Source organism: Schistocerca piceifrons, chromosome 1 (genome assembly GCF_021461385.2).
Source record: "Schistocerca piceifrons isolate TAMUIC-IGC-003096 chromosome 1, iqSchPice1.1, whole genome shotgun sequence".
In the NCBI taxonomy this organism is placed as follows: domain Eukaryota; kingdom Metazoa; phylum Arthropoda; class Insecta; order Orthoptera; family Acrididae; genus Schistocerca; species Schistocerca piceifrons.
In genome coordinates, this window is record NC_060138.1 from 1052161834 (window position 1) to 1052177774 (window position 15941).

At 44.1% G+C, this 15941-nt stretch overlaps 1 protein-coding gene across 1 annotated transcript in view; it reads left to right on the forward strand.

Moving 5' to 3' along the window:
• LOC124796481 (guanylate cyclase 32E) overlaps positions 1-15941 on the forward strand; it is an 823982-nt gene that overhangs the window by 773585 nt on the left and 34456 nt on the right. Inside the window, exon 21 of the mRNA XM_047260702.1 lies at positions 4659-4803. Within this exon, the coding sequence (XP_047116658.1) occupies positions 4659-4803 (145 nt within the window). The remainder of the gene's footprint in view (positions 1-4658; positions 4804-15941) is intronic.

Genomic DNA, 15941 nt, shown 5'->3' on the forward strand with positions numbered 1-15941 from the left:
CTAGAACTTAGAACTACTTAAACCTAACTAACCTAAGGGCATCACACACATCCATGCTCGAGGCAGGAATCGAACCTGCGACCGTAGCGATAGCGCGGTTCCAGACTGTAGCGCCTAGAACCGCTCGGCCACTCCGACCGGCAGCATACTATTAAGCGGGTGTTTTTGCTCATTTGTGTACGTAGTTATATCTACAGCACTTGGCCAAATATTTCTCATTATACTGAAACTGTTCCGATGGAATTGAATGAGAATGTCTACGTCGCTTTCGCGCTTGCTAATGGAACCTGTGTCGATCCGCACTGATTGTCTTTGGATATTCTCTTTTTCCTCCCTTAGTCCAATGCATTCCACAGCTCGTGGTCTCGCGGTAGCGTTCTCACTTCCCGTCCACGGGGTCCCGGGTTCAAAGATTTTTACCTACCTCGAGATGACTGGGTGTTGTGTCGTCTTGATCATTATCATTCATCCCCATTACGGTTGGAGGAATGCCGCCTAGTAAGGCTCTGTCGAAAAGTATGGGACTTCGTCATCATCATCAATCCTATGCACTACGTGTCCCAGAGGACAAGCAGTATTTAAACATCGTCGAGCGAAGGTTTTGTAAACTGCCTGCATCCTTCATAGGTGGACTACACATCCTGAGGACTCTCTCAGTAAATTTCAGCCTGGCATCTGCCTTTCATACAATGAGTTATACGTGCTCATTCCACTACACATCGCTCCGCATGCGTCCCCCCCAGATATTTGAGGCTTGTGACTGTTTCCTGCAATTGTTCGACGATCGTATAGTCATATAATAAAGGGTAGATCCGCCATTTTTATGCTCGGTGCGTCAGTTCGTGTTCTGTGTCATCTGCCAATCCCTGCACAAAGCATCGATCCTGTTTTCGCTACAATTCTCTACTATTCAGACATCAATGTATACAACAGCATTATAGGTGAACAACCTCGTGTGGCCTCTGAGGTTATACACTACTTCAGTTCTGCTCTGCCTAGCAAAAGAGGTGAAGCACCCAGAAGAGGAAGCAGAAAGGAAATGAAACTTCACACGTTAGGAAGGTTCTATTGAGGACAGATCTAGAGATCTCTTTGGCCACAGAGATATCTCAGCATCACGCAGACAATTTACAGAGACACATGGCATGCGTGGACAAGGATTTTCCTGTTGAAAAACGCCACCACGATACAGTCTTGTGAGATGCAACACATGAGGACGCAGGATGTCCGTGGCGTAGCATAGAGCCGTAAGAGTTCCCTCATACACTGCTAGCCACGACCTGAAATCATACACGACGAGTCCTCACTCAACGTCTCCAAATAATTGTAAGAATGAGATCTATCCTCAGGTTGCCACCATGCTGCTTCATATTTTTAAGGCATTATTTTTCATTTTTGAAACTAACACTTTTTTATGATACAGTCATAACCGGTTTCGGCCTACATTGGCTATCGTCAGATGGTACGGCCGGCACTACAGCAACAACACTTGTTCATTAAATGCTGCCTATAGCATCAGAAGATGATCGTTGCAGGCCGCAGCCGTTTATGGCAGTATCATAATTAAGTGATTCCGTCAAAAATGAAAAAAAACAGCCTATAGTAAGTCAACCACCGTCTCTGCAAACGGTATGTCGCTTTTTCATATTTTTTGTCGGGTACTGTATATTTTGTACACAGTCTAAAACTTTCTTCCTGTTGAAAATGACACAGCGTCTTCTACATTGAAGAGCCAAAGAAACAGGTACACCTGCTTCATATCATGTAGGGCTCCCATGAGCACGCAGTAGTGCTGCAAATCGACGTGGCGTGTACTCAGATAGTGCCTGAAATACTACTGACACCATGAATCCTGCAGGGCTGTCCATAAATTCGTAAGAGTACGAGGGGGTGGAGATCTCTTCTGAATAGCACGTTGCAAGGCATCCCATACATGGTCAATAGAAGAGTACCGACAATCCTTCTTTCCACGAACAATACGAGACTGGAATAGAAGGGAGAACCGATAGAGGTACTCAAGGTACCCCCGCCACACACCGTCAGGTGGCTTGCGGAGTGTGGATGTAGATGTGGATGTAGATGTAGATAGTGCTCATGTCTGGAGAGTTTGGTGGCCAGCAGAAATGTTTAAACTCAGAGAAGTGTTCCTGAAGCCACTCTGTAGCAATGCTGGACGTGTGGGGTGTCGCATTGTCCTGTTGGAATTTCCCAAGTCCGTCGGAATGCACAATGGACATGAATGGATGCAGGTGTTCAGACAGGAATCTTGCGTACGGACCTGTCAGATTCGTATCTAGACGTAACAAGGGTCCCATATCACTTCAACTGCACATGCCCCACACCATTACAGAGCCTCCACCAGCTTGAACAGTCCCTTGCTCACATGCAGAGTCCATGGATTCCTGATGTTGCCTCCATACCCGTACACGTCCATCCGCTGGATACAATTTGAAACGAGACTCGTCCGACCAGGCAACATGTTTCCAGTCATCAACAGTCCACTGTCGGTGCTGACGGACCCAGGGGAGACGTAAAGCTGTGTTTCGTGCAGACATCAAGGGTACACGAGTGGGCCTTCGGATCCGAAAGCCCATATCGATGATGTTTCGTTGAATGATTCGCACGTTGACACTTGTTGACAGCCCAGCATTGAAATCTGCAGCAGTTTTCGGAAGGGCTGCACTTCTGTCAAGTTGAACGAATCTCTTCAGTCATCGTTGGTGCTGTTCTTGCAGGATCTTTTTCCGGCGGCATCGATGTCAGAGATTTGATGTTTTACCAGATTCCTGATATTCACGGTACACTCGTGAAATGGTCGTACAGGAAAATCCCTACTCCATCGCTGCCTCGGAGATGCTGCGTCCAATCGCTCGTGCGTCGACTATCACACAGCGTCCAGACTCACTTAAATCTTGATGCCGTTGTAGCAGAAGGAACCGATATAACAAATACCCCATACACTTGTTGTCTTATATAGGTGTTCCCGACCACAGTGCCGTCTTCTACCTGTTTACATTTCTCTTTATTTGAATTCACATTCCTACACCAGTTTCCTTGGCGCTTCAGTACATTTGCTGAATGACATACTGTCTTCTGTTTGCAGGGAGGTCTTCAACCCAATCATAGAGCTCGGCTGACCATCTGTACGCTTGTATTTCATTCCTTGGGTGACAGTGCGCAGCTGTACAGCCCATCTTTCCGGAGACAAGAAACAGAATGAGGCCCGCCCGGTTTTTAGGCGGTTTTCCGTCTGCCTCGGTGAATTCGGGCTGGTTTCCCTTATTCCGCTTCAGATACGCTATGTCGGCGATTGCTGCGCAAACAGGTTCTCCACGTACGCGTACACCACCATTACTCTACCGCGCAAACATAGGGGTTATTACACTCGTCTGGTGTGAGACGTTCGCTGGCCGTGGTGGATGTCCCATCGCTCGTGCGCCGACTATAACACCACATCCAGACTCACGTAAATCTTGATGCCGTTTTAGCAGCAGTAACCGATATAACAACTGCGCCAGACACTTGTCTTATGTAGGTGTTGCCGACCACAGTGCCGTCTTCCACCTGTTTACATATCTGTGTATTTGAATACACATGCGTACACCAGTTTCTTTGGCGCTTCAGTGTATTTGCTGAATGATATACTGTCTTCTGTTTGCTGGGAGGTCTTCAACCCAATCATAGAGCTCGGCTGACAATCTGTACGTTTGTATTTCATTCCGTGGGTGACAGTGTGGAGCTGTACAGCCCGTCTTTCCGAAGACAAGAAACAAAGAATCAGGCCCGCCCGGTTTTTAGGCGGTTTTCCATCTGCCTCGGTGATTTCGGGCTGATTTACCTTATTCTGCTTCAGCTACACTATGTCGGCGATTGCGCAAACAAGTTCTCCACGTACGCGTACACCACCATTACTCTACTGCGCAAACGTAGGGGTTACACTTGTCTGGTGTGAGACGTTCCCTGAGGGGCGGAGGGGGGGGGGGGGGGGATTCCACCAGATCCTGAATCCCACAATAACCCTGAAAGAGTGGTTCGGTGTCGGGCGGCGGAGGGGTGAAGAGGACTGCGGTAGTTGTCGTGGGGTTGTGAACCACTGCGGCTGCGGCGGAGACGGAGGCTCTCGGTCGTTTCTAGGCCCCCAGTTAACATACAATACAATACAGAATCAACTGCACCATCGCAATACCTATACCTTAGCTACTCTCATGGACGAAGGCAGCTAGTTGGATTTCACACGACTGTATTTTGTGGTAGTTATATTAATATTTCTCTAGGGTGGTGTTAATGCGCGAGATACTGCTGATACTAAGCCTTTCCTTTCTGTGTGAAGCGAGAAATTAACACACTGTAAAGTTTCAGTGTCGTGTTGTAGTTCATGAAAATTTTAATCAGTTAGCTGTTTACTGAGACTATGCTACATGCCTTTCCCTTAAAGAAAGGATAAATATGATCATTTTATTACGAAGACTGGCGCAGCAGACGTATGAAACACTTAGAATCTGTGACAACTGGTGGATGCACAGTCCGATTTCACCTAACCAAAGATAATGTAGGTAATGCACATCTTGTGAAGCCTACTTCAGCTGTCAGAACGGACCACATTAACTCTTGCAGAGGTGCTGATGCAGTGTGGTTCGTTGTCGTGGTGGGTGTTGCAGGTGAGCGGGCTGCCCATCAGAAACGGCAACGAGCACGCGGCCGAGATCGCCAGCATGTCGCTGCACCTGCTGGACAACGTGCGACGCTTCCGCGTCCGACATCGACCCAACGACAGCCTCCAGCTGCGCATCGGCATCCACTCTGGTGCGTAACACGCACTCACCAATCGCATGTCTTGCGTCTTTTCGGCGACAGACTTGCCAGTGGCAAGATCAATTTTACTTTTTAATTATATTAATTCCTTGTCTCCTTAAACGATTTTTCCGGTAAATTGCGGTCTAAATAGCCTTGTTATTAACTTTAGTACGCATCTTCGTCTGTATCTAAATGACTACTCTGCAGTTCATACTTAAGTGTCTGCCAGAGCGTCTATCGAACCACTTTCACACTACAATGAAGGAAAAAAATCGCAACACCAAATACTAATTAATGTGGAGTAATGAAATTTCGGGAATACATTTGTGTAGGTGACTCATTCAAGTGTTTAAAATTGCAAGCCCACGAGGTAATGTGAGCGAAAGATAAACCACTGAAAATGTGAAATGCTGGTAGATTAATTACGCAGGTCTGCGAAAAATATTTTTTCAAAGTTGTTTAAATTTGATAACTAACTTTTATGAACTTTTCAGCGCTGATTTCAAAAATGCAATCCATTTTTTTCGTATCACGTCAGGTTTTCACACAAAAAGGGAGTATTTTTGGGTATAATAACAAAATTTAAGCATTTTATCACATTTTTCCAACGTTATAAAATTTTATTTTATTTATAAATTATGTTTTAAACTACATTTCCAGTACACTTCCATACCGCTTTAAACTCATAACTCCTTATAATAACGCTTTCGCCTTTTGTCGAAGCTTCTTTTATTGCTTTTCCTGCATCCAGCAGTAGCCCGCTATCATGTTGACGTTCCATTTTCCTTGATATCTTCTTTCCATTTCTGTGATGTCTTGGTGGAATCTTTCGCTCTGATCTTCACTTACATCACCAAGTAAGAGAAGTAGTCAAGATGCGAATGGAGAAAATGAACCTTAATGCTCTAGTCACAGCCCAGCTTCTTAAAGTTGTCGAGCATGTCTTGTAGTTTGGATCTCTTTTGTTTCCTAGGACACGGGTAACAACTAATTTAGAAGACGTCCACGCTGCCTTTTCTTTTGTTTCCATTTTGTCCACAAAGTTGGGATCTGTCAGCTTTCTAATGCCTGATGCGACAAAGATTCGTTCCTTTAGCTTTGCCGCGAATAAACCAGGAAACTGTCCACAAAGTTATCTGAAACGCTCCCCTTCTTTTAGCAGTGCCTCAAGAAACTGTTTCATCAGCCCCAACTTAATTTGAAGTGGTGGAAGCAACAACTTTTTGTTGGGATCCACAAGGCTTTTCCTCTCAACATTTTTAACCCTTACCTGTAAGGTTTTTCTCAAGGGTGAAGCTTTTTTCTTTTTTTGTTGCTTTCTGTCTCCACTGTCCCATTCACAGAGAAAGCAAGGGAACTTTCTATAGCCTCTTTGTTGACCAAGCAGCATTGAAATCACTTTTAAATCACCACATAGTGTCCATCTATGGTCTGAATAGCAGAGTTTGCTTAAAAACAGTTCACGGTTTTCGTAACATTCTTTTAAGTGGACAGAGTGTCCCACTGGTATAGAAGCACACTTATTTCCATTGTGTAGAAGTACTGCTTTATGGCTTCTTTATGAAGAATCAATAAAATATCTCCACTCATCAGGAGCATTACTATTTTGAAACGTGCCATAAGTCCAGGAATATCGCTGCAAAACAGCAGGTCACCTTCTTGAGAGAAGAAAGATACAAACTCCTTTGCCCTCGATCGGTACCAAGAAAAGGATGTACCCGGAGCCAACATATGTTTATCTTTCAATTTAGATCCTAAATCCTCTGCCTATTCTTTAGAAAGGCCTAGGTCTCTGACTATATCGTTCAGTTCAGATTGTGAGAATGGAATAAGATCGGCTGTGCCAGCATCATAGCAATCTCTGTCTTCTTCACTATCACCTCGCTGAGCCAATGGCTCGTGATCATCTATATCATCCAAAGAATCTGGAGGAGAGGGTATTGGCACTTCAGGTCCATGAGGAACGGGGCGAATGGCTGATTGAATGTTAGGGTAAGAAATATGCTTTTTGTTTTTCAAATTGAAACCTCGTACGTTGCAAGAACAAAAATAACAGTCATCACTATGATTTTTGGGCTACCTCCAAACCATTGGTATTCCAAAACGTAAGGACTGCCTTTTACGTTGAAACCATTGCCTTAGTTCTTCATCACACACTGAATAAACTTGGTGTGGGGTCCAAGGCTTATCTTGATTGCCTAACTTTATATCAAAATAGTTGAAATATACTTTTTCAACAAAATCGGAAATGTTTCTTTGTTGCTTTTTAACGGTATAGTTACCACAAATGTAAGAGAAGCAATCTGGCGAGTTTATACATCCTCTGGTAGCCATTTTCCATTGTCCATAAAACAGCTTCACAACACAAGAAAACAGCCACTACTTTAAAGTACTAGTAACAACACGTGAACAGCACAGACTGAAGAGGTACTGTGAACTGAAGGACAACAGCAGAAGCTCACTGCTCGGTGATGGCGGGGGAAGGGGCAGCGCGGCAGACAGGCACTGACATGAAAATTCTGCTGGTGTCTCCAAATTACTCTTTATTTTACGTATATATGATCCAGCGAAAAGCAGCGCGATTCGTCATGGGGACATTTAGTCAGCGCGAGAGCGTTACGGAGATGCTGAACAAGCTCCAGTGGCGGACACTTCAAGAAAGGCGTTACGCAATACGGAGAGGTTTATTATCGAAATTACGAGAGAGCACATTCCGGGAAGAGATGGGCAACATATTACTACCGCCCACATATATCTCGCGTAATGATCACAACGAAAAGATCCGAGAAATTAGAGCAAATACGGAGACTTACAAGCAGTCGTTCTTCCCACGCACAATTCGTGAATGGAACAGGGAAGGGGGGATCAGATAGTGGTACAATAAGTACCCTCCGCCACACACCGTAAGGTGGCTCGCGGAGTATAGATGTAGATGTAGATGTATATATAGTATAAAAACGGCTAAATAACAGTTTATAGAGATCCTAAAAACCAAAATTCAAATTCACTAGAGTGCTGAAATATCGAAAAAAGGTAAAACTAGACAAGCACTTTGTGAAATAACTGTACGTGATGTTATTTTTTCACTATTTTTCCCGAAATCAGCGTTGAAAACACTACGAAAATCACTTAATAAATCTGAAACAATTTTTATGTTGCAGACCTGTGTTATCGGCATAACCGCCAGAATATGCATGCAAGCAAGCAAACGTGCATGCGTTATGTTGCACAGGCGCCTGATGTCAGTTTCTGGGGTGGAGCTGCATGCATGTTGCACTTGGTCGGTCAACACAAGAGCACGTACACACGTGGTTTCAGTTTTCAATTACGGAGCGGAATAGACTGTGTCCCGACATGTCAGGCCAATAGATGTTCAAAGTGGTGGCCATCATTTGCTGCACACAATTGCAATCTCTGGCGTAATGAATGTCGTACACGCCGCAGTACATCTGGTGTAATGTCGCTGCAGGCTGCCACAGTACGTTGTTTCATATCCTCTGGGGTTGTAGACACATCACGGAACACATTCTCCTTTAACGTACCCCACAGAAAGAAGTCCAGAGGTGTAAGATCAGGAGAACGGGCTGGCCAATTTATGCGTCCTTCACGTCCTATGAAACGCCCGTCGAACGTGTACCTCACCCCTCATGGTAACGTACATGTGCGTCAGTGAAAAAGACCAATAAAAAGGTGTTAGCATGTGGACGTAATGTGCTGTTCCAGTCTCTTCTGTACCTAAGGTCCATCACCGTTCCCTTTGGATCCCTACGTAATTCGGTGCTCTCCGATACACACGATCGAACAGCGGAGGAGTGATACTCAAGCGTCAACTTTAGGTTACAATATCTCCGGATGTAATTAACATTTTACAATGCTACAAACGGCACTGATTATATATTTGTTTATATGTTCAGATGTGCTAACAAAACTAACTGGGTTCCATTTAAAAAAACGCAGGTTTGTGTTAAAAAACATATTTCCGTGCATTTTTTATGGTTTGTATTAACCAATTACACTAGCCCCTCTCCTCACGTTCGGTCTGTGGAATCGATTCGTCAGTATTTGATGTGGTTTACGAAAAATATCTAGCGGTAATGTTAGGTGACTCACCCTGTATAAGGTTTTATGCATCGTGTCGATCAACTACTAATATGGTAGAAATGTGACACACAGAAGTATTAACGTTTCGCGGAAGCTTAAAAATCGCTTCTTGGTTAACACAAAACACAATCACGTATAAACTAGGACACATAATCAGGTTAAACGTCACATCACAATTATAGTACTCAAGAATCAGCTCTTTGTAATACTATTCACCGGTTCCAGACGTATGCTTTCTTCATATCACGTTGCCATTTAACGTAACGCCCAACAAACAACAATAAACCTTTCAATGCTTATTGACTACCCACATCATCACACATAGTACATAGCATAAGTTGACAGCAGTTGCAGAGTGGCCGGAAAACTTTCGAGTAACAACTTTCCCGTAAACCGCATATAGTCCGAAACAAACATTCTGCGGTGAATCCATTTTCTTTGAAATTATACAAATGCTGCTTTAATAAGTCCGTTTGCTCACTAGCATTTTACTTAAAAAATAAATAAATTTGTTGTTGTTGTGGTCTTCAATCCGGAGACTGGTTTGATGCAGCTCTCCATGGTACTCTATCCTGTGCAAGCTTCTTCGTCTTCCAGTACCTACTGCAATTCACGTCCTTCTGAATCTGTTTAGTGTATTCATCTCTTGGTCTTCCCCTGCGATTTTTACCCTTCGCGCTGCCCTCCAATACTAAATTGGTGATCCCTTGATGCCTCAGAATATGTCCTACCAACCGATCACTTCTTCTACTCAAGTTGTGCCACAAATTTCTCTTCTCCCTAATTCTATTCAATACCTCCTCATTAGTTATGTGATCTACCCATCTAATCTACAGCATTCTTCTGCAGCACCACATTTCGGTAGCATCTATTCTCTTTTTGTCTAAACTATTTATCGTCCACGTTTCACTTCCATACATGGCTACATTCCACACAAATACTTTCAGAAAAGACTTCCTGACACTTCGATGTTACCAAATTTCTCTTCTTCAGAAACGCTCTCCTTGCCACTGCCAGTCTACATTTTATATCCTCTCTACTTCGACGATCATCAGTTATTTTGCTCCCCAAATACAAAACTCATTTACTACTTTAAGCGTCTCATTTCCTAATCTAATACCCACAGCATCACCCGATTTAATTCGACTACATTCTATTATCCTCGTTTTGCTTTTGTTGATGTTCATATTACATCCTCATTTCAAGACACTGTCCATTCCGTTCAGATGCTCTTCCAAGTCCTTTGCTGTCTCTGACAGAACTACAATGTCATCGGTGAACCTCAAAGTTTTTATTTCTTCTCCCTGGATTTTAATTCCTACTACGAATTTTTCTTTTGTCTCCTTTACTGCTTGCTCAATACACAGACTGAATAACATCGGGGACGGCCGGAGTGGCCGGGCGGTTCTAGGCGCTACAGTCTGGAACCGCGCGACCGCTACGGTCGGAGGTTCGGATCCTACCTCGGGCATGGATGTGTGCGATGTCCTTAGGTTGGTTAGGTTTAAGTAGTTCTAAGTTCTAGGAGACTGATGACCTCAGAAGTTAAGTCCCATAGTGCTCAGAGCCATTTGATCCATTTGAATAACATCGGGGATAGGCTACGACCCTGTCTCACTCCCTTCCCAATCACGGCTTCCCTTTCATGCCCCTCGACCCTTATAACCTCCATCTGGTTTATGTACAAATTGTAAATATCCTTTCGCTCCCTGTATTTTACCCCTGCCACCTTCAGAAATTGAAAGACAGTATTCCAGAAAACACTGTCAAAAGCTTTCTCTAAGTCTACACATGCTAGAAATGTAGGTTTGCCTTTCCGTAATCGATTTTCTAAGATAAGTTGTAGGGTCAGTATTGCCTCACCTGTTACAACATTTCTACAGAATCCTAACTGATCTTCCACGAGGTCGGCTTCTACCAGTTTTTCCATTCGTCTGTAAAGAATTCGTGTAGGTATTTTGCAGCCGTGGCTTATTAAACTGATAGTTCGGTAATTTTCACATCTGTCAACACCTGTTTTCTTTGAGATTGGAATTAGTATATTCTTCTTGAGGTCTGAGGTTATTTCGCCTGTCTCATACATCTTACTCACCAGATGGTAGAATTTTGTGAGGGCTAGCCCTCCCAAAGCTATTAGTAGTTCTAATGGAATGTTGACTACTCCCGGGGCCTTGTTTCGACTTTGGCCTTTCCGTGTTCTGTCAAACTCTTCACGCGGTATCATACCTCCCATTTCATCTTCATCTACATCCTCTTCCTTTTCCATAATATTGTCCTCAAGTACATCACTCTTGTATAGACCTTCTATGTAGGCCTACTCCTTCCACCTTTCGGCTTTCCCTTCTGTGCTTAGAACTTGGTTTCCATCTGAGCTCTTGATATTCATACAAATGGTTCTCTTTTCTCAAAATGTCTCTTTAATTTTTCTGTAGGCAGTATCTATCTTACCCCTAGTGATATACGCCTCTGCAGCCTTACATTTGTCCTCTAGCAGTCCCTGCTTAGCCATTTTGCACTTCCTGTCGATCTCATTTTTGAGACGTTTGTATTCCTTTTTACCTGCTTCATTTACCGCATTTTTGTATTTTCTCCTTTCATCAATGAAATTCAATATCTCTTCTGTTACCCAAGGATTTCTATTAGCCCTCGTCTTTCTACCTGCTTGATCCTCTGCTGCCTTCAATATTCCATCTCTCAAAGCTACCCATTCTTCTTCTACCGTATTTCTTTCCCTCATTCTTGCCAATCGTTCCCTAATGCTCCCCCTGAAACTATCTACAACCTCTGGTTCTGTCAGATTATCCAGGTCTCATCTCCTTAAATTCCCCCTTTTTTGCAGTTTCTTCAGTTTTGATCTACAGTTCACAATCAATACATTGTGGTCAGAGTCCACATCTGCCCCTGGAAATGTCTTACAATTCTTCCCTGTATACAACCTCCTTTTATGATTCTTGAACCAAGTGTTAGCTATGATTTAGTTATGCTCTGTGCAAAATTCTTGCAGGTGGCTTTCTCTTTCATTCCTTACTCCTATTCCATATTCACATACTACGTTTCCTTCTCTTCCTTTTCCTACTATCGAATCCCAGTCACCAATGACTATTAAATTTTCTTCTCCCTTCACTATCTGAATAATTTCTTTTATCTCATCATACATTTCAACAATCTCTTCGACATCTGCGGAGCTAGTCGGCATATAAACTTGTACTACTGTTTTAGGCGTGGGCTTCGTATCTATCTTGGCCACAATAATGCGTTCACTATGCTGTTTGTAGTAGCTTACCCGCATTCCTATTTTTTTTATTGATTATTAAACCTATTCCTGCATTACCCCTATTTGATTTTGAATTTATAACCCTGTATTCACCTGACCACAAGTCTTGTTCCTCCAGCCACCGAACTTCACTAATTCCCACTATATCTAACTTTAACCTATCCATTTCCATTTTTAAATTTTCTAACCTAACTGCCAGATTAAGGGATCTGACATTCTACGCTCCGAGCCGTAGAATGCCAGTTTTCTTTCTCCTGATAAAAACGTGCTCCTGAGTAGTCCCCGCCCAGAGATCCGAATGGGGGATTATTTTACCTCCGGAATATTTCACCCAAGAGGATGCCTTTATCATTTAACCATACAGTAAAGCTGGATGCCCTCGGGAAAAATTACGGCTGTAGTTTCCCCTTGCTTTCAGGCGTTCGCAGTACCGGCACAGCGAGGCCGTTTTGGTTAGTGCTACAAGGCCAGATCAGTCAGTCATCCAGACTGTTGCCCCTGCAACTACTGAAAAGGCTGTTGCCGCTCTTCAGGAACCACACGTTTGTCTGGCCTCTCAACAGATACAACAGATACCCCTCCGTTGTGGTTGCACCTACGGTACGGCCATCTGTATCGCTGAGACACGCAAGCCTCCCCACCAACGACAAGGTCCTTGGTACATGGGGGGGGGGGGGGGGAGGGGGGGGGAAGGAATAAATAAAGTAACGAAAGAGAACAGTTTTACTTATTCAGCACGCCGTTTGTTTACTTGAATGCGTACCATCAGTGGTACGTACCACCGTCTCGGGGCGGTTGGCCTAGAACATTTGCTGTTCAGGTTATACTTTAAAATCTCAGCGGGTAATATTACTTAAAATCGGACTTTTCGGAGGCGATGCAGTAACCTATGAATACATTCTGTGTGGTAAAGTTGCAGTCATGTTATGTTAGATTCGCCAAAATACAAGAGGACTTCAAAAAATAAATTATACCTTATTGGTGCAGGCCAAGTAGCTTTCACTGGACGCTGTATTGCACTTCAAAGTGTCACGGATACAACATATTATTTTTAAATATAAACGCCAAGTCTCTGTAAACAATGGTCAGAATGTTATGCGAAGTTCCAGTCGAACTGAAACTTTGTTCTGGAAATGGTACAGTCACCTGCATCAGTTGGAATGCTCAGACGCAGATCGCTCCACGAAGAACTCACGTACTCGAGAAAAATCTTACGTAACAGAATTTAATTAACGCTGTTAAAAATCTCACTGCGACATCAAAAACGTAGCCCAAATGAAGCCAGTTTTTATAACAAAATACGCGTTGTGCACAAATTAATAAGGATACTACACAGAATTTTAGTTGAGCACACGACAAAGAACATCTATCTGATACATAGTAATATATTATAATAAACGCTGACATGTTTGGCAAACTTATTTAACAAGGAATTGCGGTCGGTAGAGATCAACTTCCGAACGTTATAAATTCAGCACAACGTAGTTGCGGTTGCATAACAGGGATTGTACGATTGTATCGGAAAGAGAAATGAAATTAACACTGCTGCCATGCCTATTTGCCTGTTCATGGCTGAACCTACGTGAATTCAATGAAATATTGGATAATCCCTGCCTTCCTTCGCTCCTAACCAGCTGATGCCCTTAGATATTCACCCTATAATTGTTGTGTGTGAGTGAGCAGAGTGCGGAGGATGCAGATGGATGCCACTGGAACTGGTCTGCCTGTTCAGGTGACTCACGGACAGCGAGAATTCGCCAAGACAAGAGTGACTGTGGTTATCTGGTCTCTTCTGTGAAGAACAGTGTCTTCTGCACCCTGTCTCTTGTGCCTGCTCTGCAGTCTATACGCATCTAATAAACTCCCACCAATGATAAAAAATTTGCCCAGTTCTAGCCAACTGTTAAGTTACTGTTCTCTTCCCACCAAAAACTGTGCAGAAATTATTTGCCAATCCTCCGACCTTTCGCTAGCACTGTTCCAAGGATTTCGAACTCGTAAGGCTTCGTCATCGTCACACTTGTTTATTCCATCGATGTACGGACCTTCGTCACAGAGAACTTCAGAAAATGGCTCATGGTTTCTAAACACGCTTCTATCTTGTCTATGGGTAGAAAAAAAGCCTCTCATCGCACCAGGTCTTTGCATCTGTTTGTCGCAACGCACTTTTGCCAAGCAGTGAAAAAACGAGGGTCTGAATAGTCTTGCTCCCTTCAGTAGAGGCAGGCAAGTAGCGATCAGTTCAAACGTGTTCCACTTCCACCTACCTTCTGAGAATTCACTGCACAGCCACAGTGCCCTCAGCATAAATCGCTCTGATGACGGGAGTAGCTGAGAAATGGCCAATTATTTGGTGGGGTGAGTCTCAACAGGTTACAGTTTCCAGCTTTCTGCTAGACTCTTGCATTGTTCATAGTTTTGTAAAGCATGAGTCAAAGGTTGCTATACGCACCAGACAGACACCTGAGACAAAAGAATGCGGGCCAGCAGCATACCTGCCCCATTTGGCTAGGTCAGCACTTCCTTCCACCTGTTGGCGTGTTTTTCAAGTGGTTCAAATGGCTCTAAGCACTATGGGACTTAACCTCTGAGGTCATCAGTCCCCTAGACTTGGAACTACTTGAATCCAACTAACCGAAGGGCGTCACACACATCCATGCCCGAGGCAGGAAACGAACCTGCGACCGTAGCAGCAGCGCGATCCGGACTAAGCGTCTAGAACCGCTCGGCCACATCGACCGGCTCGAGTTTTTCACAAGTCACCCTTGATCCCTAGCGACTGCCGCAACGAGACATCTTGGTTCATGTCCTATGGTTTGTCTAAATGCTGGCTTGCCAAAACCTATGCTAACAAAGGTAGAAATTCTACCATTTCACGCACAGAATACCAGTTACGCTGAAGAGCCAAAGAAACAGGTACACCTGCCTAAAATCGTGCAGAGTCCCCGAGAGCACGCAGAAGTGAGGCAACACGTCGTGGCATGGGTTCGACCAATGTGTGAAATAATGCTGGAGGAAACTGACACCATGTGCCCTCTAGGGCTGTCCATAAATCCATAAGAGTAGGAGGGGGTGGAGATTTCCACTCAACAGCACGTTGCAATGCATCACAGACATGCTCAATAATGTTCATGTCTGGGGAATCTGGTGGCCAGCGGAAGTGTGTAAACTCAGAAGAGTGTTCCTGAATCCACTCTGTAGCAATTTTGGATGTGTGGGGTGTCGCATTGTCCTGCTAGAATAGCCCAAGTCCATCGCAATGCACTATGGACTTGAATGGGTGCAGCTGATCAGACAGGATGCTTACGGACGTGTGACCTGTCAGAGTCGTATCTAGACGTATCAGGGGTCCCATATTACTCCAACTGCATACGTTCCACACCATTACAGAGCCTCCACCAGCCTGCTGACATGCAGGGTCCATGAATTCATTAAGGTTGTCTCCATAATCGCACACGCCCATCCGCTCGATATAATTTGAAACGAGACTCGTCCGAACAGGCAACATGTTTCCATTCATCAACAGTCCAATGTCGATGCTGACGGGCCCAGTCGAGGATTAAAGCTTTGTGTCGTACAGTCATCGAGGGTACACGAGTGAGCCTTCGGCTCCGAAAGCCCTTCATCGATGATGTTTCGTTGAATGGTTCATACGCTGGCACTTGTTGATGTCCCAGCATCGAAATCATCAGCAATTTGCGGAAGGGTTGCACTTCTGTCACGCTGAACGATTCTCTTCAGTCTTCGTTGGTCCCGTTCATTCAGGATCTTT